Source organism: Bufo gargarizans, chromosome 1 (assembly GCF_014858855.1).
Source record: "Bufo gargarizans isolate SCDJY-AF-19 chromosome 1, ASM1485885v1, whole genome shotgun sequence".
Taxonomy (NCBI): domain Eukaryota; kingdom Metazoa; phylum Chordata; class Amphibia; order Anura; family Bufonidae; genus Bufo; species Bufo gargarizans.
The window spans coordinates 344,644,349-344,671,348 of NC_058080.1; the positions used below are offsets into that span (position 1 = coordinate 344,644,349).

Below are 27,000 nucleotides of genomic sequence, written 5' to 3' on the forward strand. Positions count from 1 at the left end.
GAAAACTCAGATCCGATGGTATAAAAGGGACTCTTGACTTTACATTGAAAGTCAATGGGGGACGGATCCGTTTGCAATTGCACCATATTGTGTCAACGTCAAACGGATCCGTCCCCATTGACTTGCATTGTAATTCAGGATGGTTCCGTTTGGCTCCGCACGGCCAGGCGGACACCAAAACGACTTTTTTTTCATGTCCGTGGATCCTCCAAAAATCAAGGAAGACCCACGGACGAAAAAACGGTCACGGATCTACGGACCCCGTTTTTGCGGACCGTGAAAAAAAACCTGTTGTGTGCATGAGGCCTTAGAATGTTCCAAACAGTTGTTTTGGCCACACCTAATGTTTTTGCTATCTCTCTGATGTTTTTGTTTTTTGTGACAGCTCTTTGGATCGGATCTTGAGAATTGACAGCAACAGATTCCAAAAGCAAATAGCACATTTGAAATGAACTCTGGACCTTTTATCTGCTCATTGTAATTGGAATAATGAGTGAATAACACACACCTGGCCATGGAACAGCTGAAAAGCCACCTGTCCCATTACTTTTGGTCCCTTAACAAGTGGGAGGCACATATGCAAACTGTTGTAATTCATACACCGTTCACCTGATTTGGATGTAAATCCCCTCAAATCAAAGCTGACAGTCTGCAGTTAAAGCACATCTTGTTCGTTTCATTTCAAATGCATTGTGGTGGTGTATAGAGCCAAAAATGTTTGAATTGTGTTGATGTCCCAATATTTATGGACTGACTGTATATAGATTACACACGACGATTTCAAGTTTTATTACTTGTAATGTTGATGATTATGGTTTACTTCTAACGAAAACCCAAAAGTCAGTATTTCAAAAAATTATATTATCAAAAACCAATTAAAAAAAAGATTTTTAAATACAGAAATGCTGCCGCAGTATAACCTACAGAATCTATTTGTCTCCATGCCCAACCATATCTAATCTTGCATCCAGACTACTTTCAACTGCACAGTTTTCCCTATTAAACTTATCCTTTCACTCAAATGTTGTAATCACTTACATATATTAATACATTCACACATTTAATGTTTCATTCCATTCCAACAACTTCTTGGAGCGTTTATGTTTTTTGTCAATGAGTGCTCTATTTTCTGTGACAAAGTAGCTTGCCAGCACCCAAGTCAAGCCAAGTACTGTACCCTCCTAACTTGTGACACGATTGCTGGGTCGACTAGAGGAAGTGGCATAACTGTTTGCTCCACTCACTGCAAAGCAATCATTGAGCACTATGCAGGAGCAAACAAGAAGCAGGAAGAGTCTTCTCCTTGGGGCTCTTAGAGTTGCTCTTGCTAGATTGCAGGAGCTTTAATCTCACACCTTAAGGCCTCTTGCATATGAACGTTGTACATCCGTTCTGTGCATTGGGGACCGGAATTTTTGGTCCCCAATGCACAGGCAACGTCCGTGCGGCGTACGGGACGGATTGAGACCCATTCAACTCCAATCCGTGCTTCCATTCCTCATCACTGTGATTTCTGACCCATTCAAGTGAATGGGTCTGCATCCGTGATGCAGAGTGCACAAGGGCCGGTGCCTGTGTGTTGCGGAACCACCATATGCGGGCCGCAATACGGCCACACAACGTTCATGTGCAAGAGGCCTAAATGTATGGTGATCTTTGATTGTTGTGGAGTTAATATGGACGTTTATTACTGAGGGGTCCTGAATGGAGTTGGCACAGTAGGTCCAGGGAATTTTACTACTACTCTGAGGTACTAGTAAAATTTCCATGGCTCTACTTTGCAGACACCCACAGTAATAAACGTCTGTTATGAAGCCAGTCCCAATCCTTATTTAGACCCCAAGCATCCCCTGGCCAGCACCACTATGATACATATTATGCAACCCTTCTGCCCCCCCTCCCCCAAACAAAGATGGCTAACCGGAAAAAAGGGCGTGTCAGAGCCAGCTGAGGTTTTGCAGCCGATAGAAAAACTGCATCTACACAGCTTCTGAAGAGAAGAGAAGCTACTGAGTGTCTATAAGTGTGATATCTCCCTCCTCATTAGCTTTAACAGCTCAATAGAAGAAAACAAACATAATAGGAATGGAAGTGAGGTCACTGCACCCAGTGCTGGCATATTCCACAGAAGTAAAATACCCACTGCTTGTGAGAGAAATGCATCTAGTTGTGCAAGTGAAACAGAGAATAACATGGCTATGGCCTCATGCACACGAGTTGTGTGCATCAGTGGCCGTTGTGCCGTTTTCAGTTTTTTTTTGCGGACCCATTGACTTTCAATGGGTCAGTGGAAAAATCGGAAAATGCACCGTTTTGCAGCCGAGACCGTGATCCGTGTATCCTGTCCGTCCAAAAAATATGACCTGTCCTATTTTTTTGACGGACAACGGTTCACGGACCCATTCAAGTCAATGGGTCCGTGAAAGAACATGGATGCACACAAGATTGTCATCAGTGTCCGTGATCCGTGGCCGTAGGTTACTTTCATACAGACGGATCCAAAGATCCGTCTGCATAAAAGCTTTTTCAGAGCTGAGTTTTCACTTCGTGAAAACTCATATCCGACAGTATATTCTAACACAGAGGCGTTCCCATGGTGATGGGGACGCTTCTAGTTAGAATACACTACAAACTGTGTACAAGACTGCCCCCTGCTGCCTGGCAGCACCCGATCTCTTACAGGGGGCCGTGATCAGCACAATTAACCCCTTCAGGTGCAGCACCTGTAGGGGTTAATTGTGCTGATCACGGCCCCCTGTAAGAGATCAGGTGCTGCCAGGCAGCAGGGGGCAGACCCCCCCCCTCCCCAGTTTGAATATCATTGGTGGCCAGTGCGCCCCCCCCCCCCCAACCTTCCTCCCTCTATTGTAATAATTCGTTGGTGGCACAGTGTGCGCAAATCCGCCCTCCTCCCTCTATTGTAATAATAGGTTGGTGGCACAGTGTGCGGCCCCCCGCCCCCCCCCTATTGTAATAATTCGTTGGTGGCACAGTGTGCGCCCCCATCGCCCCCCCTTCCTCCCTTGTTTGTAATAATTTGTTGGTGGCACAGTGTGCGCCCCCCATCGGCCCCCCCTCCCTCTATAGCATTAACAACATTGGTCTACCAGTGTGCGGCCTCCCATCCCTCCCATCCCCCCCCCCCCCGATCATCTGTGGCAGCGGAGTTCTGATCGGAGTCTGCACACTGGTAGACCAATGTTGTTAATGCTATAGAGGGAGGGGGTGCCGATGCGGGGCGCACACTGTGCCACCAACGAATTATTGCAAACGAGGGAGGAAGGGGGGGGGCGCACACTGTGCCACCAACGAATTATTACAATAGAGGGAGGGAGGGGGGGCCGCACACTGTGCCACTAACCTATTATTACAATAGAGGGAGGGGGGGGGGGGCCGCACTGGCCACCAATGATATTCAAACTGGGGAGGGGGGGGGGGGTCCTGCCCCCTGGCAGCCCTGATCTCTTACAGGGGGATATGATAGTACAATTAACCCCTTCAGGTGCGGCACCTGAGGGGTTAATTGTGCTGATCACGGCCCCCTGTAAGAGATTGGGTGCTGCCAGGCAGCAAGGGGCAGTCATGTACACAGTTTGTAGTATATTCTAACTAGAAACGTCCCCATCACCATGGGAACGCCTCTGTGTTAGAATATACTGTCGGAAATGAGTTTTCACGATTTAACTCATATCCGACAGTATATTCTAACATAGAGGCGTTCCCATGGTGATGGGGACGCTTCAAGTTAAAATATACCATCGGATTGGAGAAAACTCCGATCCGATGGTATAAAAGGGACTCCAGACTTTACATTGAAAGTCAATGGGGACGGATCCGTTTGAAATGGCACCATATTGTGTCAACATCAAACGGATCCGTCCCCATTGACTTGCATTGTAATTCAGGACGGATCCGTTTGGCTCCGCACGGTCAGGCGGACACCAAAACGACTTTTTTTTCATGTCCGTGGATCCTCCAAAAATCAAGGAAGACCCACGGAATGAAAAAACGGTCACGGATCACGGACCCCGTTTTTGCGGACCGTGAAAAAATACTGTTGTGTGCATGAGGCATAAGGAAGATATCAGGGAATCCCAAAAGAGAGCTGCTCCTTCACAGTTATGATTCTACAATAAAGCACAGCCATTATGCAAAAAAAAACTGAAATCTCAAGTATACTTTAAAATGCTAAGTTATGGTTTATCATATAACTGATGCACAAAATCACAATTCATTTGTCCAATCACCCTTGTATTCATTATTTTAATACTGGTGTCTTACTTATCTAGTACCCCACCCCAATATATATATATTTTTAATACTTGACCAATTTAACCCTTTCTACCCCGGAGGTTTTTTTTGTTATTACATTTTCGTTTTGCGCTCCCTGCCTTCCCAGAGCAATAACTTTAATTTGTCTGTTCACATAGCCATATGAGGGCTTGTTTTTGGCAGGACAAGTTGCACTTTCAAACACCACCATTTAATATAGCACATGATGTAGTGGGAAGCAGGAAAAAAATTCAAATCCAAATGCGGTGAAATTGCAAAAAAAAGGTTCGCTGTGCAATAAAACTTACCAGTTAAGTACTTTTATGCTAAAGGTCAGTACGAACCCAGCGATACCTTATATGTATAGTTTTTCTTGTGTTTTGATAAATTTTTTGTAATTATGTGTACGGAGCTGTGTGGGGGCTCATTTCTAGCGGGGCGATCTGAACTTCGATACCATTCTGGGGTGTTTATGATTTTTTTTATCACTTTTTATTTAGTTTTTTTTGTAGAAAAACCGGTGAATCAGCCATTTTGACGCTTTTATCTGTTTTGCCGTATGGGGAATATATTTTTATACTATGGGCGTTTTCACTCATTGCAACACCGATGATGTGTATTTTTTTTTGGGGGGGGGGGGGGGGGGGGGGTGTGATTTGAATAATATATATATTTTTTTTATAGTTCCCATAGAGAACTATAACAAGCAAACTAGCATTGGAATCTATGAGAAAACTGCTAGTTTCCTATGGAACCCAATTACAGGCAAGGGCTCTGGTCAGTCACAAAGACAGTGGCTGCTGCACACAAGCTCTGGCTCCTCCGATCGTCGCACGGGGGAGCCAAAGCATCACCAGAAGCGTGCGCTTAAGGTGTTTCACATGCTCAGATGCCGTGGTCATCTTTAAAGACCCAGCCAGGCCGTACTAGTATGGTGCTGGTCGTGAAAGGGTTAATACTTAAGCCGCAGAGTAATAAAACCTGCTTTAAAAGGGGTGGTCCGGGTTCACATCCTTTTCATCTAGGCAGCCCCTCTGATATGAGTATTTCATACTCCGATGGTCTCCCTTATATCGCACAGGGCAAGGGCTGTTTGTTTATGTGTTTTATACTGCTAGGCCGAGGCGGAGCCTGAGGCAACTGCCTCAGGCAGCAAGACCTAGAGACAATTGGAGGCAGTGGCAGGGCTGTGGGAATATCTCTACAGGTCCCTCTAAAAATAATTAGCATATTGTGATAAAGTTCATTATTTTCTGTAATGTACTGATAACATTAGACTTTCATATATTTTAGATTCATTACACACAACTGAAGTAGTTCAAGCCTTTTATTGTTTTAATATTGATGATTTTGGCATACAGCTCATGAAAACCCAAAATTCCTATCTAAAAAAATTAGCATATTTCATCCGACCAATAAAAGAAAAGTGTTTTAATACAAAAAAAGTCAACCTTCAAATAATTATGTTCAGTTATGCACTCAATACTTGGTCGGGAATCCTTTTGCAGAAATGACTGCTTCAATGCGGCGTGGCATGGAGGCAATCAGCCTGTGGCACTGCTGAGGTGTTATGGAGGCGCAGGATGCTTCGATAGCGGCCTTAAGCTCATCCAGAGTGTTGGGTCTTGCGTCTCTCAACTTTCTCTTCCCAATATCCCACAGATTCTCTATGGGGTTCAGGTCAGGAGAGTTGGCAGGCCAATTGAGCACAGTAATACCATGGTCAGTAAACCATTTACCAGTGGTTTTGGCACTGTGAGCAGGTGCCAGGTCGTGCTGAAAAATGAAATCTTCATCTCCATAAAGCTTTTTAGCAGATGGAAGCATGAAGTGCTAGCTAGCTGCATTGACCCTGCCCTTGATAAAACACAGTGGACCAACACCAGCAGCTGACCTGGCACCCCAGACCATCACTGACTGTGGGTACTTGACACTGGACTTCAGGCATTTTGGCATTTCCCTCTCCCCAGTCTTCCTCCAGACTCTGGCACCCCGATATCCGAATGACATGCAAAATTGCTTTCATCGGAAAAAAATACTTTGGACCATTGAGCAACAGTCCAGTGCTGCTTCTCTGTAGCCCAGGTCAGGCGCTTCTGCCACTGTTTCTGGTTCAAAAGTGGCTTGACCTGGGGAATGCGGCACCTGTAGCCCATTTCCTGCACACGCCTGTACACAGTGGCTCTGGATGTTTCTAATCCAGACTCAGTCCACTGCTTCCGCAGGTCCCCCAAGGTCTGGAATCGGTCCTTCTCCACAATCTTCCTCAGGGTCCGGTCACCTCTTCTCGTTGTGCAGCGTTTTCTGCCACACTTTTTCCTTCCCACTGAGGTGCCTTGATACAGCACTCTGGGAACAGCCTATTTGCTCAGAAATTTCTTTCTGTGTCTTACCCTCTTGCTTGAGGGTGTCAATGATGGCCTTCTGGACAGCAGTCAGGTCAGCAGTCTTACCCATGATTGCGGTTTTGAGTAATGAACCAGGCTGGGAGTTTTTAAAAGCCTCAGGAATCTTTTGCAGGTGTTTAGAGTTAATTAGTTGATTCAGATTAGGTTAATAGCTCGTTTCGAGAACCTTTTCATGATATGCAAATTTTTTTAGATAGGAATTTGGGGTTTTCATGAGCTGTATGCCCAAATAATCAATATTAAAACAATAAAAGGCTTGAACTACTTCAGTTGTGTGTAATGAATCTAAAATATATGAAAGTCTAATGTTCATCAGTACATTACACAAAATAATGAACTTTATCACAATATGCTATTTTTTTTTTAGAAGGATCTGTATATTCAACTGTATCACAGTATGTCTTAAACAATTTTCACCTCAGGCAGCAGAAAGGATAAGTGCACCCCTGGATGGTGTACAGAGGAAGCCCCTCCTTCGGCAAACCAATTAGATGCGGCAGTCAGTATCTAAGAGGTTGAACAGCCAGGATCCCGGTCGTTGCAGCAGGAACCTAGCTCAGTCACAGCCAGACTCCTGTAGTCATAGTGCAGCACAACTCCTGTGCCAGTATGACCACACCCTGCCGTACAAGTAAGGTGTACTGCAAGAACTACTTGTCTGCAGTGATGCACATGTACATCAGATGTCAAGATTAAAAAGTTGAATTACACTTATTTTGAAGTTTATACTTGCCTGATCTCCTTCGATAACCTCCCCTTTTTGATTTTTAAGAACCATAACAAGCTGAGCCTGAAATGTTATGATGAGCACTGGACCTTGTTCCATCATCTTTCCCATTGCAAGCTAACAGAAAATGAACACAATTAGAAAGAAAAAAATTTCAAGACAATGGCGGTGCTTTTTCAAATAGCTGTTTATGGTTAAATCACATAATTCTATCGACTGACATTAGAAATGTCTCTAAAAGATACAAAAAATAAACACCAAGGCCTCTTTCACATAAATGATATGGTTTGTGTCAGGATGCATTCAGTGAAACTTGCATCATTTTGCAAGCAGGTTCAGTCAGTTTGTCTGCAATTACATTCAGTGTTTCAGTGCGTAAAAACAAAAACTAACTGAAGACTTACAAATAACATCTACTAGCAATCAATCTGGACGCAATGGTTTTTTTCACCGAAGCCTCATTGACTTCTATGGGGATTCACTTCTATGGGAACATGATGCGATCCTCATGCAACGCATAAATGACGTGTGCATAACGGAAACGGGACGGATCCGTTTTGCAGCCCATAGACTTCTTTTATGACGGAATGTCATTCCGTTACGCATTTAGTCATTGAATTGCATTATGGTCCGTGGTAACGGAATCAATAACGCAACTCACCTTTTACCATTAAACAGATCCTTTGATATGACACTTGGAATTTCGTTCTGGGGGCCTCACATTTCTCTTGAATATCTTTGAGATATTTCTACACCTTGACTGGCATCCACCTGTGGTAAATTCAGTTGATTGGACTTGATTTGGATAGACACATTGTTTCATGGCTGACAATGCATATCTGAGGAAAAACCAAGCCATGAGGCGTAAAAAAACTGCCTGTAGAGCTCAGAGACAGGACTGTATGAAGACAGATCTCGAGAAGGGAGCATACAAATTTCTGCTGCACTGAAGGTGCCCAAGAGGAGGAGTGGCCTCCATAATTCTTAAAAGGAAAAGGTTTCCTATAACTGTCTGCCACCAATCAGGGGAGAATGCCCTTGGTAAGAGAGGTGACCAAGAACCTAATGGTCACTCTGGCTGACTTCCAAAGATCCTGTGTGCAGAAGCAAGAAACTTTCAGAAGGCAAACCATTACTGCAGCACTCCACCAGGCTTTATGGTAGAATTACCATTAAGAAGCCTTAACTCAGTCAAAGACAAATGAAAATTTCCAGAACAGCTCCTAAAGGACTCTCAAACTGTGAGAAACAAGATCCTCTCATCTGATCAAACCAAGATTGAACTTTTTGGCTTCAATTCTAAGAGCCATGTCTGGAGGAAACCTGGAACTAGCCAATACCATCCCTACAGTGAAGCATGGCTGTAGCAGCATACTGTAGGTGTGTTTTTCAGTGAAACTGGTCAGAATGAATCAATGACTGAATGAAGCAAAAGCACAGAGACATTCTTAAAGGAAATGTGTCACCAAACTTTTTATCTGCCAGTTAAAATCAGAAAGTGGCACATACCCTGTTTTTCTGATCAGTTTTTTTCAATTTAATTCTATTTCCTGAATATGATTATGTGAATAGCCATTTAGCCTCAGCTGTTCTTAAAAGCATTGTGAAAGCATTAAGAAAATTGCTTTAAGGCAGCCCCATGGGCCATGGTCTGGAGGAGATCTCATTGACCTCTATGGGAGAGTTTTCTGGGAATGTTCTGTGACCTGTGTGTTGTACAAGGAAAGAATATATAATTTCTTACAATCACCTATTATGAATGGTGGATCCTGTCTTATCTATACACAGACGTGTTATCTCCTTATGATTACAGGCAGGTTTAGAATGGTATATACAGTGGATATAAAAAGTCTACACACCCATGCTAAAATGTCACGTTTCTGTGATGTAAAAAATAAATCATTTCAGAACTTTTTCTACCTCTAATGTGACCTATAAACTGTAACACTCAATTGAAAAACAAACTGAAATCTTTTAGGTGGAGGGAACAAAAACAAAACAAAAATAATGTGGTTGCATAAGTGTGCACACCCTGTTATAACTGTAGCAGTGTTCAGAATTAAGCAATCACGTTAAAAATCATGTTAAATAGGAGTCAGTATACACCTGCCATCATTTAAAATGCCACTGATTAACCCCAAATAAAGTTCAGCTGCTCTAGATGGTCTTTCCTGAAATTTTCTTAGTCGCATCCCACAGAGAGCTTCCAAAGCAGCAGAGGGAGCTCATTGTTAAAAGGTATCAGTCAGGAGAAGGGTACAAAAGTATTTCCAAGGCATTAGATATACCATGGAACACATTGAAGACAGTCATCATCAAGTGGAGAAGATATAACACAACAGTGACATTACCAAGAACTAGACATCCCTCCAACATTGATGAAAAGACGAGAAGAAAACTGGTCTGGGAGGCTACCAAGAGGCCTACGGCAACATTAAAAGAGCTGCAGGAATATCTGGCAAGTACTGGCTGTGTGGTTAATGTGACAACAATCTCCTGGATTCTTCATATGTCTGGGCTATGGGGTAGAGTGGCAAGATGAAAGCTTAAGAAGAAAAACATCCAAGCCAGGCTACATTTTGCAAAAACACATCTGAAGTCTCCCAAAAGCATGTGGGAAAAGGTGTTTTGGTTTGATGAAACAAAGGTTGAACTTTTTGGTCATAATTCCAAAAGATATGTTTGGCGCAAAAACAACACTGCCCATCACCAAAAGAACACCATACCAACAGTGATGCATGGTGGTGGCAGCATCATGCTTTGGGGCTGTTTTTCTTCAGCTGGAACTGGGGCCTTAGTTAAGCTAGAGTGAATTATGAACAGTTCCAAATACCAGTCAATATTGCCACAAAACCTTCATGTTCAGCTTTCTAGCAGAAGCCTGAAGAGGAACTTCATCTTTCAACATGACAACGACCCAAAGCATACATCCAAACCAACAAAGGAATGGCTTCACCAGAAGAAGATTAAAGTTGTAGAATGGCCCAGCCAGAGCCGAGACCTGAATCCGATCCTGAAAATCTGTGGTGTGATCTGAAGAGGGCTGTGCACAGGAGATGCCCTCGCAATCTGACAGATTTGGAGAGTTTTTGCAAAGAAGAGTGGGCAAATCTTGCCAAGTCAAAATGTGCCTGTAATAAAATCAAAAGGTGCTTCAACAAAGTATTAGTTTAAGGGTGTGCACACTTATGCAACCATATTATTTTTATATTTTTTCTTCCCTCTACCTAAAAGATTTCAGTTTGTTTTTCAATGGAGTTGTACAGTTTATAAGTCACATTAAAAGGTGGAAAAAGATCTGAAATTATTTATCTTGGTCTCATTTTTTTTACATCACAGAAACCTGACATTTTAAAAGGGGTGTGTAGACTTTTTATATCCACTGTAACTGCAGAAGATCTGTATAAACCAAGAAGTGGCTTATTAGTCATACTGGCCAGTGCAAAAACTGCAGGATTTTATCTCTTGTTTTAATATATGGAATACATAGAACACTGAAAACATTATCAAAAATTATTTAATACAAAATGATTAAAACAGCAGGTCATTTTCTGATGACACATTCCCTTTAATGAAAACCTGATCCAGAGTGCCCTGCACCTTAGAGTGCAAACCTTGTGGTATCATAGCAAAGAAGAGTAGAGGCTGTAAAGGGTCTGAATATTTATGTAAATTGAACATTTTAATTTTTTATTTTTAATAAATTATCAATATTTTCACTCTCTCATTATGAGGTACTGAGTGCAGAATCATGGGGAAAACAAAGTTTTTTTTATTTTAGCACAAGGCCGCAACATAAAATGTGAAAAAGTCTTTAGACTTTCAGAAAGCACTGTAATTAGGCATGAATCACATGTCCATATTTAACTGATCCCTATGATACTGTGAGTTTGGGTCAATGAAGATGGATTCACACTGCCCAATTGTTGGGCTTTTTATCAGGGACAAAAATTAATTCCTGATATTTTGCCCATGTAAAGGTGCCTAAGGAACAGGAGAAATGCTTGTTCATCGGATGATATAATCTTTCAAGCGGACACCTAAATCATTGTTGTCAGATTAGTGTGTAATAAAAATTTGTTGCTATCCATTTGATTTATCTGACAACATAACCCTAAGGCAGGCATGTCTAAAGTGCGGCCCTCCAGCTGTTGCAAAACTACAACTCTCAGCATGCCTGGATGGCTTACAGCTATTAGGGCATGCTGGGAGTTGTAGTTTTGCAACAGCTGGAGGGCCGCACTTTGGACATGCCTGCCCTAAAGCCTCAGGCACACAGCCATGCCATTTTCTGCGGTCCGCGATCCGCAAAAAAGGGAAGCCGCCCGTGTTGCCTTCCGCAATTTGTGGAACGGAACGGGCGCCGTCAATATACGGTAAATGCCTATTCTTGTCCGCAAAATGTGGACAAGAATAGGACATGTTATATTTTATTATTGGGGCCGCGGAACGGACCCACTGAAGTGAATGGGTCCGCATCCAAGCTGCCAAAATGGCGGCTCGGATGCGGACCCAAACAACGGTCGTGTGCATGAGGCCTAACTTGCTGGCTTTGCAACAATGTTTCACTGTCAATTATTTTATTTTAGTTTATGGTATTTACACGCTGTGTTTTTTTCTGTCTCCCAGATTCTTCATATATGCTGTTAATATTGACAATTATACCGTTCATGGATGTTTTGGTCTTTTGCATTTTATTTCATCCTTGTCGCCAGCACACCATAGTGTTATTATTACTTTTTATTTTGTTCACTAAGGTCTATTTCCTTATCCGATCTCGCTGGTTCAGTATCCATGTTTTATACTCTACCTATATCTTGGAGCTCCATTTAAACCAACCAGCAACACTGGATATACTGTGTTACAACTAAGGACGTGTCTGAAATGTGCCAACAGTTGAGTGTCATTTACCTTGTACATGTTTTGCTACGTACATGGAATAAAAAGTTACGATTGGATTTTAACAATGCTGGATGGATTGTTTAAGGTAGCGAATCTTTGCTCTTCCTGAGGCTTGCTGTACTAAGTGGGCTTCTTATTAAGTGGAGTTAAAGAAAAGGACTTCTGGTGCTGAGTGTGAGTTTGTGGGATTGATTGCAGGTGGCCGAGTGTGGTTTGAAGCAGAGATCCTTGAAAGTTAAGTTTTTGCATTTTAGTACTGCCATTTAAAACTTAAAAAAATTTTTTTCTCTCTCTGCTGTGTATTGCCATTTAAACCCTTTTTTATTCCTTGTGTGTTGTTGGCTTAATTCTAGGTAGTACTTCAATTACAGCAGACAGGGTCTAATTCTAAATCATATTTACTGTTTTACTTTTTTTACTGTTGTAATCCCCATATAGTATGTGTTGCACAATTGACAACGCAGTCCAGTGCACATCTTGCATGATGTATGCAGTCCTGGAACAACCGTTCAAGGGTGTATATCTTTGTTCAAGATGTGAGCAAATTACCAGTTTGGAATCGCAAATCGAGTCTCTAAAACGGGCAAGTTGCAACACTGAGAGGCATTGACAATTTTCAAAAGAGTTTGCTTCTCACCGTGCAAGCACTCTTTGGGGTAGATGAGGGGAGGATGACAGAGAGGAGGCTGAGGAAAGTGAGGTAGCTAGCTGGGTAACAGTTAGAACGTGGGGTAGAGGGAAGAGTGCCAGGGAGGTTAGCCCTGATCTGACATACTCCAACAAGTTTGTACGTTTGACAGATGAGGGGGATGTCAGTCCAGGGACAGAACTGCTGCAGCCGGACACTTCCTCTGCCAGTCAGGGGAATGTCAGCTACAGTAAGCAGGGAACCAGGAGGGCAGGGCAGGCCAGACAGGTGCTGGTAGTGGGAGACTCCATTATTAGGTGAACAGATAGGGCAATGTGTCACAAAGACCTTGATCGCCGAACAGTGTGATGTCTTCCTGGCGCTAGAGTTCGACACATCGCAAATTGGGTTGACAGATTACTGGGAGGGGCTGGAGAAGATCCAGCGGTCATGGTCCATATCGGAACAAATGACAAAGTTAGAGGTAGGTGGAGAGTCCATAAAAATGATTTCAGGGATTTAGGTCAAAAGCTTAGGGCAAGGACCTCAAAGGTAGTATTTTCCTAAATACTGCCTGTACCACAGGCCACACAAGAAAGGCAGCAGGAGATTAGGGAGGTGAACAAGTGGCTCAAGAACTGGTGTAGGAAGGAGGGGTTTGGGTTCCTGGAGAACTGGGCTGACTTCTCTATCGGCTACAGGCTTCATCGTAGGGACGGGCTGCACCTCAATGGGGAAGGGGCAGCTGTGTTGGGGAGAAAGATGGCTAGAAGGTTGGAGGAGTGTTTAAACTAGGAACTGGGGGGGGAGGGAAATTACATTATAGGAGGGGAAGATAGTGCACATAGAGACCAGGGGCAAGCTAGTGGGACTGGGGGAGGAATGGAAGGAGGGACTAGAAAAGTTCAGAAGGAAAAGTGTAGGGTAAAAAATATACATAAACCTCTCAAATGTATGTGAACTAATGCCAGAAGCCTGACTAATAAAACTGGGGAACTGGAATTAGTGATGTGTGAGAAGAACTATGACATAGTGGGAATAACTGAGACATGGCTGGATGATCGCTATGACTGGGGAGTTAATGTACAAGCTTACAGTCTGATTAGACAGGATCGTCAAAACCGGAGAGGGGGAGGGGTTTGCCTTTATGTAAAGTTTTGTCTAAAGCCCACACTCCGTGAAGATATAAGTGAGGGACATCAACATGTGGAGTCACTGTGGGTAGAGATACATGGAGCTAAAAACAATAATAAAATACTAATAGGAGTTTATTACAAACCACCTAATATACCAGAGTCCACAGAAAATCTACTATTAAACGAGATAGACAAAGCGGAAAATCATAATGAGGTGGTTATTATGGGGGACTTCAACTACCCAGATATAGACTGGGAAACAAACTTGTATATCTCATAAAGGAAACAGGTTCTTGGCAATAACCAAAGACAATTACCTCTCTCAACTGGTTCAGGACCCGACTAGAAGGACGGCCATACTGGACTTAGTATTAACCAATAGGCCTGACAGAACTACAAATGTGCAGGTTGGGGGAAACCTGGTGACCAAAAAACCTAGTGACCAAAAAATAATAACCTTCCAATTATCATTCAAAAGAGCGTTTCTACAGGGAGGAACAAAAATACCAAACTTCAAAAAAGCTAAATTTAGACAACTAAGAGGCCATAGGCCTAACTGGGACAAAGTCCTCAAAAATAAAAATACAGCCACAAAATGGGCTATCTTTAAAAGCATCCTAAAATCTCATTGTGAGAGGTACATACCGTATGGGAATAAAAGGTTAAGGAACAAAAATAAACCAATGTGGATAAATAGAACTGTAAAGAAAGCAATACAATGACAAAAATAAAGCATATAAATAACTAAAACAGGAGGGTAGCACGGACGCACTGAAAAACTATAAAGGAAAAAATAAAACCTGTAAAAAACAAATAAAAGCGGCCAAACTAGAGACAGAGATTAATTGCCAAAGAGCGCAAAACTAACACTAAAATGTTCTTATATTTATATATGTTATATAAATGTTAAAAAGTAGGGGTGCACCGAAATTACGGCGGCCGAAAATATCGGCCGAAAATGGGCCTAATCCTATTCAGGCCGATATTGGTACATATCGGCAGAAAATAGCGGGGAGGGACTGGGAGGAGGAGCTGGGGGCCGGTGCGTTCACTGTGCTCCGGCCCCCAGCTCCAGTAGTTATAAAATGTGTACAATTAATAAGGATTCTATTCATGAGCCCCCCTCTGCAGTAGAACATTCAATATAGCCACATTCTACTCACAGGGCTGTTATCTTAATGCTGGCCGGCCGGGCAGAGGAGCGGCAGTGTCACAACTGACGTCATGTGCCCGGCCTACTTTCTGAATGAAGGAGGCGGCGCAGGCACATGACGTCAGTCGTGACGCTGCCGCTCGTCTGCCCAGCATTAAGATAACAGCCCTGTGAGTAGGATGTGGCTATATTAAATGTTCTACTGCAGAGGGGGCCTCATGAATAGAATCCTTATTAATTGTACACCTTTTATAACTAGTCTGTACTGGAGCGGCAATGGGGGGGGGGGTCTGTGGATGGCACTGTTACGGGGTGGGTGGGGGTCTGTGGATGGCACTGTTATGAGGTGGGGGGAGGTCTGTGGATGGCACTGTTATGAGGTGGGGGGGGTCTGTGGATGGCACTGTTATGAGGTGGGGGGGGTCTGTGGATGGCACTGTTATGAGGTGGGGGGGGGGTCTGTGGATGGCACTGTTATGAGGTGGGGGGGTCTGTGGATGGCACTGTTATGAGGTGGGGGGGTCTGTGGATGGCACTGTTATGAGGTGGGGGGGTCTGTGGATGGCACTGTTATGAGGTGGGGGGGTCTGTGGATGGCACTGTTATGAGGTGGGGGGGGTCTGTGGATGGCACTGTTATGAGGTGGGGGGGTCTGTGGATGGCACTGTTATGAGGTGGGTGGGTCTGTGGATGGCACTGTTATGAGGTGGGGGGGTCTGTGGATGGCACTGTTATGAGGTGGGGGGGTCTGTGGATGGCACTGTTATGAGGTGGGGGGGGGTCTGTGGATGGCACTGTTATGAGGTGGGAGGTCTGTGGATGGCACTGTTATGGGGTGGGGGGGTCTGTGGATTGCACTGTTATGGGGTGGGGGGGTCTGTGGATGGCACTGTTATGGGGTGGGGGGTCTGTGGATGGCACTGTTATGGGGTGGGTGGGGGTCTGTGGATGGCACTGTTATAAATATCATTAAAAAAAATGTATTTTAAAAGTATTTGGGCAAAAAGGCAGTTTCGGTTTCGGTTAAGGGCATCCTGAATTTTCGGTTTCGGACCAGAATTTTCATTTCGGTGCACCCCTATTAAAAAGTATAAATCTGAAGGCGTCGGCCCTTTAAAAGAGTAATGGGGGGGGGGGGGGGAGTCGCAGAGAGCGACGAGGAGGAAGCAAAGCTGTTAAATATTTTTTCTCTCCAATGTATTCACTGAGGAAAATAAACTGTCAGATGACATGCAGAATGTTAAAATAAATTCCCCATTAAAAGTGTTCTGTCTGACCCAGGAAGAAGTACATTGGCGACTTAAAAATATTAAAATATACAAATCGCCAGGACCGGATGGCATACACCCCCGTATCCTAAGGGAATTAAGCAATGGCATAGCCAGACCTTTATTTCTGATATTTGCAGACTCTATATTGACAGGGAATGTCCCACAGGATTGGCGCATGTGGTGCCAATATTCAAAAAGGGTCCAAGAACAGAGCCTGGAAACTATAGGCCGGTAAGTTTAACATCTGTTGTGGGTAAACTGTTTGAAGGTTTTCTGAGAGATGCTATCTTAGAGCATCTCAACGGAAATTAGCAAATAACGCCATATCAGCATGGCTTCGTGAGGGATCGGTCATGCTAAACTAATTTAATCAGTTTCTATGAGGACAGCGGCGAATCAATGGATGTCGTATATCTGGACTTCTCCAAAGCATTTGACACTGTACCACATTAAAGGTTAGTATATAAAATGAGAATGCTCGGACTGGAGGAAACGTCTGTATGTGGGGAAGAAACTAGCTCAATGATAGAAAACAGAGGGTGGTTATTAATGGTACACACTCAGATTGGGTCACTATTGGGCCCTATTCTCTTCAATAAATTTATTTATGATCTTGTAGGCGGCTTGCTATAGTAAAGTATCAATTTTTGCAGATGACACTAAACTGTGTGAAGTAATTAACACTGAAGAGTACAGTATATTACTACAGAGGGATCTGGATAGATTACAGTACCCTGAAACATTATCAAAATTAGGGTTATTCACTTTAGAAAAAAGACGACTGAGGGGAGATCTAATTAATATGTATAAATATATCAGGGGTCAGTACAAAGATCTATCCCATCATCTATTTATCCCCAGGACTGTGACAAGGGGACATCCTCTGCGTCTGGAGGAAAGAAGGTTTGTACACAAACATAGAAGAGGATTCTTTACAGTAAGAGCAGTGAGACTATGGAACTCTCTGCCTGAGGAGGTGGTGATGGTGAGTACAATAAAGGAATTCAAGAGGGGCCTGGATGTATTTCTGGAGGGAGTTATTCTGATTGCCTGATTGGAGTCGGGAAGGAATTTATTATTCCCTAAAGTGGGGAAAATTGTCTTCTACCTCACCGTTTTTTGCCTTCATCTGGATCAACTTGCAGGATGACAGGCCGAACTGGATGGACAAATGTCTTTTTTCGGCCTTATGTACTATGAATCAGACCCATTCTGCGCACCAAACTAATACCAAGCTACAGGTGAGCTGGAGCTTCTCATTGCAAGCAAATCACGCTGTCCAAACTGAACTCTGTGGCCCAGAAACAATGACTATATAATTGCAGGAAATTGTTCCTTTCCCATGATCGCCTGCTCCATCGGGCCGTGTTATAGTCCGATATTGACAAATGCAAGAAATACAGAGATATAATATGGCCAGGAGAATCCTGCCCAAATGTGGCGATGATAATGAAAAAAATCACACAGGTTTCAATTGGAGGTGTGTTATGTTGTTTTATGCATATGCAATGAGTGAGACTAGGGACACAACCTGCAATGCCTGCATGCAACCAAAGCCCCACTCTACGTGGTGGCCAATGGCCACACAATATCACAGGTAAAGATCCCTCCAGTTATTTTTCTGGATCTATTAAGATGCCCATGAGGCAAAAAGCCCCATGGGTAGGCCACGTCACTAATATTTTTGGTGCTAATACACAAGACTATAACACGCATCATACAGTATACTGTAGCTAAACACACTTACATCAATATTGTCAATGTCCAGAACCTTGGAATGAAACCGAAGCCCCATTGCTTTGGCTTGCTGAATCGGGTGAGCTAGTTGACTGTATGTCTACACACAAAAAATAAATAAAAAAAAGTTTTTTGTTTTTTTTTAAAACACTGTAAAACTCAATGAAATATTTATAAATGCCACAATTTTAAGATTAAAAATTGTGCAGACATTAATTTTGCCAATTTAGGCTACTTTTACATCATAGATCTACAAAAACGCTTTTGTTAAAATAATACAACCGCATGCATTAGTCATGAATGGATCCGGTTGTATTATGTCTTATATAGCCTCATCATGAACACCATTGAAAGTCAATAGGGGACGGATCCTTTTTCTATTGTGTCAGAGAAAACGGATCCGTCCACATCGACTTCCATTGTGTGTCAGGACGGATCAGTCTTGCTCCGCACAACATCATGGACAGAAAAAAACGCTGCTTGCATCATGCAACCAAACGTAACAGTGCATTTTGGTGTATTCCATTTTGGTCAGCTCAGTTTTGTCCCCATTGACAATGAATGGGGACAAAACTGAACCGTTTTTATCCGGTATTGAGATCTTATGACGGATCTCAACAGCAGAATTGAAAACGTTAGTGTGAAAGTAGCCTTACTTAAAAATCTGGCAGAAATAAATCATCAACACCATCTACAGTCATTGATGCCCCAATGTTCAGGTCAAAATTCTCAAATCTGACATGCGTCACTTTATGTGGTAATAGCTTTGGAACACTTTTACTTATCCATGCCATTCTGAGATTGTTTTCTCGTGACACATTGTACTTCATGACAGTCATATATTTGAGTCAATATATTTCACCTTTATTTATGAAAAAATCCCAAATTTACCAAAAATTGGGAAAAATTCACAATTTTCCAAATTTCAATTTCTCTGCTTCTAAAACAGAAAGTCATACCTAATAAAATATTTATTACTTAACATTCCCCATATGTCTACTTTATGTTGGCATCATTTTGGAAATGTCTTTTTATTTTTTCAGGACGTTAGAAGGCTTAGAAGTTTAGAAGCAATTCTTACAATTTTCAAGAAAATTTCAAAAACCCACTTTTTAAGGACCAGTTCAGGTCTGAAGTCACTTTATGGGGCTTACATAGTGGAAACCCCCATAAATGACCCCATTGTAGAAACTACACCCCTCAAGTTACTCAAAACTGATTTTAAAAACGTTGTTAACCCTTTAGGCGTTCCACAAGAATTAAAGGAAAATGGAGATGAAATTTCAAAATTTCAAATTTTTGGCAGATTTTCCATTTTATAATTTTTTTTTCTTTAACACATTGAGAATTAACAGCCAAACAAAACTCATAATTTATTACCCTGATTCCGCGGTTTACATAAACACCCCACATGTGGTCGCAAACTGCTGTACAGGCACACGGCAGGGCGCAGAAGGAAAGGAATGCCATACGGTTTTTGGAAGGTAAATTGTGCTGGATTGGTTTTCTGAACGCCATATGTTTTTTATTTTTGTGCCGATCGTCTTGTGCAGGGGCTAGTTTTTTTGCAGAAAGTGTTGAGGTTTTTATTGGTACCATTTTTGGGTACATAGGATTTTTTGATCATTCATTATTACACTTTATGGGGCAAGGTGACCCAAAAATTGGCTGTTTTGGAACAGTTTTCATTTATTTATTTTTACAGCGTTCATCTGAGGAGTTAGGTCATGTGATAGTTTTATAGAGAAGATCGTTACGGACGTGGCAATACCTAATATGTATACTTTTTCTTATTTATTTAAGTTTTACACAATAATAGCATTTTTGAAACCCAAAAAATAATGTTTTAGTGTCTCTATAGTCAGAGCCATAGCTTTTTTATTTTTTGGCCCATTGTCTTAAATAGGGTATCATTCTTTGCGGGACGAGGTGACGGTTTGATTGGTACTATTTTGGGGGTCATAAGCCTTTTTGATCGCTTGCTGTTGCACTTTTTGTGATGTAAGGTGACAAAAATAGCTTTTTTGGCACAGTTTTTTTAATTTTATTTTTATGGTGTTTATCGGACAGGGTCTATTATGTGATATATTTATACAGATGGTCGTTACGGACGCGGCGACACCTAATATGTGTATTTTATTTTTTAATTTTTTATAGGAAAAGGCAATTTCTTTTTTCTAATTTACATTTTTATTTATTTTTACTTTATTATTTTCACTTTTTTTTTTTTATCAGTTCCCTCTTGGATCTTGAAGATCCAGTGGGGCTGATAGTTGTACTATACTTTGCAATGCTCTTGCATTCCAAAGTATAGTACTTCCAGACTGCCTGTAGGTGGCAGCACTGGACGCCTTTGCCATGGCAACCATCGGGTGCTGCAATCACAGCGCTGCAGCCCCGATGGTGGAGAGAGTGCATTACTGCACTGTATGCTGTCCGTGACAGCATACAGGGCAGGGGCAGAAGCTTTAATCCAAGCGTTTTGCAGCGCTTGGATTAAAGAGCTGCCAGAACGTTTATATACGTGGTAGCTGCACGGGGTATGTGCAGCTATTACGTATATATACAGATTGCAGACGTGAAGGGGTTAACTACTATTCACAGTAGATTAAGTATAGTTTCACACTAGCGTTAAAGAGAAAGGTATTTGGCAGACCAATTATCGGTATACAGTTGCAAGAAAAGGTATGTGAACCCTTTGGAATGATAAGGATTTCTGCATAAATTGGTCATAAAATGTAATGTGATCTGATCTTCATCTAAGTCACAACAATAGACAATCACAGTCTGCTATAGTGACCAGGCCCGTTTTTAAAAATCGGCACTTCACAACTTTAACAGTTTATTGCTCGGTCATGCAACTCTGCACCCAAATGAATGACCTCCTTTTCTTCTCACACATACAGCTTTCTTTTGGTGGTATTTGATTGCTGCTGAGATTTTTCGTTTTTCTGATATCAAAATAGACCGACATTTCCCCCAAAAAAAGTGTATTTTCAACTTTTTCTGGTAAAATTGTTCAAATATAATTACATTTCTATACACGTTTGTGCCAGAATTTATCGTGCTACATGGCCTTGATAAAAAAAATTCAATAAGTGTATATTTATTGGTTTGCGCAAAAGTTATAGTGTTTACAAACTATGGTACAAAAATGTGAATTTCCGCATTTTAAAGCAGCTCCGACTTTATGAGCACCTGTCCTGTTTCTTGAGGTGCTAGAATGCCAGGATAGTATAAATACCCCCAAATAACCCCATTTTAGAAAGAAGACACCCCAAAGTATTCACGGAGGGGCATGGTGAGTTCATGTATGATTTAATTTTTTTTCACACGTTAGCGGAAAATGACACTTTGAGGAAAAAAATTATAATAATAAAAGTTTCCATTTCTGCTAATTTCTGGCAAAAATAAAATCTCCCACGAACTCACTATGCTCCTCAGTGAATACCTTGGAGTGTCTACTTTCCGAAATGGGGTCATTTGTGGGGTGTGTTTACTGTCATGGCAAATTGTGAGCAACCCTGTAAAGCCTAAAGGTACTCGTTGGACTTTCGGCCCCTTTACGCACCTAGGCTGCAAAAAAAGGGTCACACATGTGGTATCGCCGTACTCAGAAGAAGTAGGGGTGTATTTTTACATATATTTTTTTTTTAAAGTTGTCATTTTCTGAGAAATTTCTCACACACAGTATGGGTGTATGTAAAAATACAACCCAAAACACATTGCCCTACTTCTGAGTACGGTGATACCACGTGTGACACTTTTTTGCAGCCTAGGTGCGCAAAGGGGCCCAAATTCCAATGAGTACCTTTTAGGAGGGCATTTTTAGACATTTGGATACCAGACTTCTTCTCATGCTTTAGGGCCCCTAAAATGCCAGGGCAGTATAAATACCCCACATGTGACCCCATTTTGGAAAGACACCCCAAGGTATTCTGTGAGGGACATGGTGAGTTCATAGAAGATTTTTTTTTTGGGCGCAAGTTAGCGGAAATTGTTTTTTTTCTCAATCTTTCATGGACTCAATATGCCCCTCAGCGAATACCTTGGGGTGTCTTCTTTCCAAAATGGGGTCATTTGTGGGGTGTTTGTACTGCCCTGGCATTTAAGGGTCTTCACAATCATTACATGTATGGCCAGCATTAGGAGTTTCTGCTATTCTCCTTATACTGAGCATACAGGTAATGAGATATTTTTTTTTCCGTTCAGCCTCTGGGCTGAAAGAAATTCGCATCGATCAATGTGGATAGGATAAAAAAAAAAAACTGCCAAAAAATGTGCAAAAAAAAAAAAAAAAAGAGGGGAAAGGCATCTGCCAGGACATAGGAGCTCCGACCAACATCCAAACCCACTTCAGCTCGTATGCCCTGGAAAACCCGATTTCTCCATTCACATCAATCGATGTGGATGAATAAATCATTGCCAGATTTTTTAATTTTATTTTTTATACAAAGTGTTTGCCAAAGCATATGAACACCGCCCCTCAGCTCAAAAGCCTCGGCAAACATCTTTTTTTTACTGCAGAGGAGAAATCTCGGCAGCAACGCAATAAATTTATTAACATCATCTTTTATAAACGTTATATAACATTTGAAACAGAACATTAACTTTTTTGCTTACCTGTGATTTTTTATTTTTTTACCTTTAGCGGACAAACCTCTCCTTCCGCATGGGACAATGTGCAAAGTGCAAATCGCCCAAAGATGTGGCGAAGTACACTATGTCCCAGGTGAAAGGAGAGGTTTGTAGCAGCTCTGTGTGATAGGGCCCTAAGACCCCTGTGTACCTGTCCTGTGTCACGCGATCCCTACACTAATAGTATACCTGTGTGTGGTACTTGCGGAAACACTCCCCTATGCATAGGGCAGGCTGGTCAGGACAGTCAGGACAAAAAAACTGTGGTGTCACGCCTTATTCCTGCCCTGCTACAGACACAACATCTTTTTCTTGGGGAACGGTGAGTTGGGGTACCAGGATAGACACTCGGGAAGTGTCTGTCATGTAGCCGGCTAACTACATCAGGGACTTGGGGAACGGACCCTCCTGGATACAGGAGTTCTGAAATGATCTCTTCCTGGAATTTTAGGAAGGATCCCGTTCTCCCAGCCTTACTGTAGAGAACAAAACTATTATAGACAGCCAATTGAATTAAATAAACAGACACCTCCTTATACCAGCGTCTGTCGCGGCGGGACACTAAATAGGGAGCCAACATCTGGTCATTGAAGTTCACCCCTCCCATGTTAAGGTTATAGTCATGGACAGAGGGGATTCTCAATGACTCCAGTTGCCCTTTGAAATTGTACTGTCGTGTCTGCGTGAATGGTGGACAGAAGGTAAACGTCCCTCCACTTCACCGCAAGCAGTTCTTGGTCACACAGGGCAGCCCTCTACCCCTGTGCAAGTCGGGTATTAATGAGCCGTTGGGGGAAGCCCCGGCGACTAGGTCGCGCGGTGCCACAGCATTGAATTCCGACTATATGTAAGTGCCAAAAGAGGGCCACGCTTGTGTAAAAAGTGTTCACATATAAGTGGTACCCCTTGTGGATTAAGGGTGACACCAAGTCCCAGACAATCTTGCCACTGCTCCCCAGGTAGTCAGGGCATCCGACCAGCTCCAGTTTTGAGTCTTTTCCCTCATAGACCCTAAAACGATATGTATATAGCCTGTGGCCCTTTTACAGAGCTTATACAGTTTGAGTGACAGGAGGGGGGATTGTAATGTTTGTGGTGTTTGGTGCTACTTACAGAGCTACCTGTGTCCTCTGGTGGTCGATCCAAGCAAAAGGGACCACCAGACGAGCAGGTATATCAGACGCTATTTACAAAATAGCGTCTGATATACCTATTTGATTGGTTATTTTAAAAATCTACAGCCTGCCAGCCAAGGATCAACGCTGGCAGGCTGTAGTTCAACTTGTGAAATGCGCAATCCTGTGAGATGACGCGATAGGCGTTACCGTAACGGCAAGCGGTTAAACTAATAACACACATAGAATTAAAAGTTACCATGTCTTTATTGAACACACCATGTAAACATTCATAGTGCAGGTGGAAGAAGGATATTAACCCTTGGATTTAATAAATGGTTGAACCTCTTTTGGCAGCAATAACTTCAACCAAACGTTTCCTGTAGTTGCAGATCAGACGTGCACAACGGTCAGGAGTAATTCTTGACCATTCCTTTTTACAGAACGGTTTCAGTTCAGTAATATTCTTGGGATGTCTGGTGTGAATCGCTTTCTTGAGGTCATGCCACAGCATCTCAATCGGGTTGAGGTCAGGACTCTGAAGGCGTATTTTCTTCTGTTTAAACCATTCTGTTGTTGATTTACTTCTATGCTTTGGGTAGTTGTCCTGTTGCAACACCAATCTTCTGTTGAGCTTCAGCTGGTGGACAGATGGCCTTAAGTTCTCCTGCAAAATGTCTTGATAAACTTAGGAATTCATTTTTCCTTCGATGATCACAATCCGTCCAGGCCCTGACGCAGCATAACAGCCCCAAACCATGATGCCCCCACCACCATACTTCACAGTTGAGATGAGGTTTTGATGTTGGTGTGCTGTGCCTCTTTTTCTCCACACATAGTGTTGTGTTTTTATTCCAAACAACTGAACTTTGGTTTCATCTGTCCACAGAATATTTTGCCAATACTGCTGTGGAACATCCAGGTGCTCTTGTGCAAACTGTAAACGTGCAGCAATGTTCTTTTTGGACAGCAGTGGCTTCCTCTGTGGTATCCTGCCATGAAATCCATTCTTGTTTAGTGTTTTACGTATAATAGATTCGCTAACAGGGATGTTAGCATATGCCAGAGACTTTTGTAAGACTTTAGCTGACACTCCAGGATTCTTCTTCACCTCATTGAACAGTTTGCTCTGTGCTCTTGCAGTCATCTTTACAGAACAGCCACTTCTAGGGACAGTAGCAGCAGTGCTGAACTTTCTCCATTTATAGACAATTTGTCTTACCGTGGACTGATGAACAGCAAGGCTTTTGGAGCTACTTTTATAACCCTTTCCAGCTTCATGCAAGTCAACAATTCTTTATCGTAGGTCTTCTGAGAGCTCTTTTGTGCGAGGCATCATTCACATCAGGCAATGCTTCTTGTGAAAAGCAAACCCAGAACTGGTGTGTGTTTTTTATAGGGCAGGGCAGCTGTAACCAACACTTTCAATCTCATCTCATTGATTGGACTCCAGTTGGCTGACGCCTCATTCCAATTAGCTCTTGGAGATGCCATTAGTCTAGGGAAGGCATCCTCAAACTGCGGCCCTCCAGCTGTTGAAAAACTACAACTCCCAGCATGCCCGAACAGCCTACAGGTACCAGCCTACAGCAGGGAATTGTGGGAGTTGTAGTTTTACAACAGCTGGAGGGCCGCAGTTTCAGGATGCCTGGTCTAGGAGTTCATATACTTTTTCCACCTGCACTGTGAATGTTTACATGGTGTGTTTAATAAAAACATGCTAACATTTAATTATTTGTGTGTTACTAGTTTAAGCAGACAGTGATTGTCTATTGTTGTGACTTAGGCCTCATGCACACGACAGTTGTTGTTTGCGTCCGCAAAAAAAACCATAAAACACGGATGCAGCATCCGTTTGTTTTGGAGGATCGCTTTTTTTTCACAGATCCCTTGTAACAAATGCCTATCCTTGTCCGCAAAGGTGAAAAAAGTAGGACACTAGGGCATACAGGTTTGTTTGCTCCACCATTAGATTTACAAAGTGGTCACTGAAAAAAAGACTAAAAAAAAGTCATAATCAGTGAAGTCCACTGTGAAAATCGGTATTCCTGATTGGCCTACAAAATCAGGGGCTCATAACGCTCTGGGGTATACCAGACAAGTTCAACGGCAGAGGGCTCAGGTGGATTTAATTGGTGGGCCAGAAAACTAGTACGAGTCCCAGAGCTGCTCGTACGAGGGTGGGCCACAGGGTCCCTAGCATGGCGGTCCCCTTGCTCCGCCGCCTTGGGGGCTCATCATCATCGCTAGATGACGAGGACGCTGATGACAAAAGAAAAGTGGGGTCATCGTCGTCCTCACCGGGACGCTCAGGCAAGCTGGGCGTATGCCTCTTCGGCCGAGAACATCCGGCGGGCCATAGGGGAGTGTGTGTGTCTGCGTATGTAAATGTTTATTTGGTGTGCGTGTGTGTGGGGGCACGGGTGTTTGTGAATTCACCCTAAACCTAACAGACAAAAAAATAAAAATGACTAACTAAAAAAAAAAAAAAGGGGGAAAAATTTGAACACAAATGTAATAAAAAAATAATAATTCACAATCGCTGATCAACCGTCCGAAGTTGATCAGCGGTGGGGTGTGCGATGCAATAACAGTGGCCGGATGCAAAGAGTGCCGGCCACAGTCAGAGTACGCACACAAAAAATAAATAAAAAATAACCGCCTGCACCCCTGCTGAATTAGGGTGATGCAACCAAAACCTTTTTCTTCTTCTTCTTCTAACTTTCCCTAAATATCCCTGCCTAATCCCCGCCTAGCCGACCAATGAGAGCGATCCTGAGAGGTGATGTCACCATCACCTCTCAGGATCTAAGGATGGTGATTGGTGGTGTATTATCACACCACGAATCACCATCCTGTTCTGGGTTATCGGGGGGTTGACCCCCCCTCGCCAAGGTGCAGCTGAGTGGAATGTGGCAAATACAGTACCCTGAAAGATTATCAAAATTAGGGTTATTCACTTTAGAAAAAAAGACGACTGAGGGGAGATCTAATTAACATGTATAAATATAAT

The 27,000-nt window shown here is 42.6% G+C and overlaps 1 protein-coding gene across 2 annotated transcripts in view; it reads right to left on the reverse strand.

Moving 5' to 3' along the window:
- Positions 1 to 27,000, reverse strand: part of TIMM44 (translocase of inner mitochondrial membrane 44) — a 311,940-nt gene that overhangs the window by 32,135 nt on the left and 252,805 nt on the right. For both annotated transcript variants that reach the window (XM_044306675.1, XM_044306666.1), the window contains 2 exons: positions 18,245 to 18,334; positions 7,414 to 7,524 (listed from right to left, as the gene is read on the reverse strand). In XM_044306675.1, the coding sequence (XP_044162610.1) occupies positions 7,414 to 7,524; positions 18,245 to 18,334 (201 nt within the window). The remainder of the gene's footprint in view (positions 1 to 7,413; positions 7,525 to 18,244; positions 18,335 to 27,000) is intronic.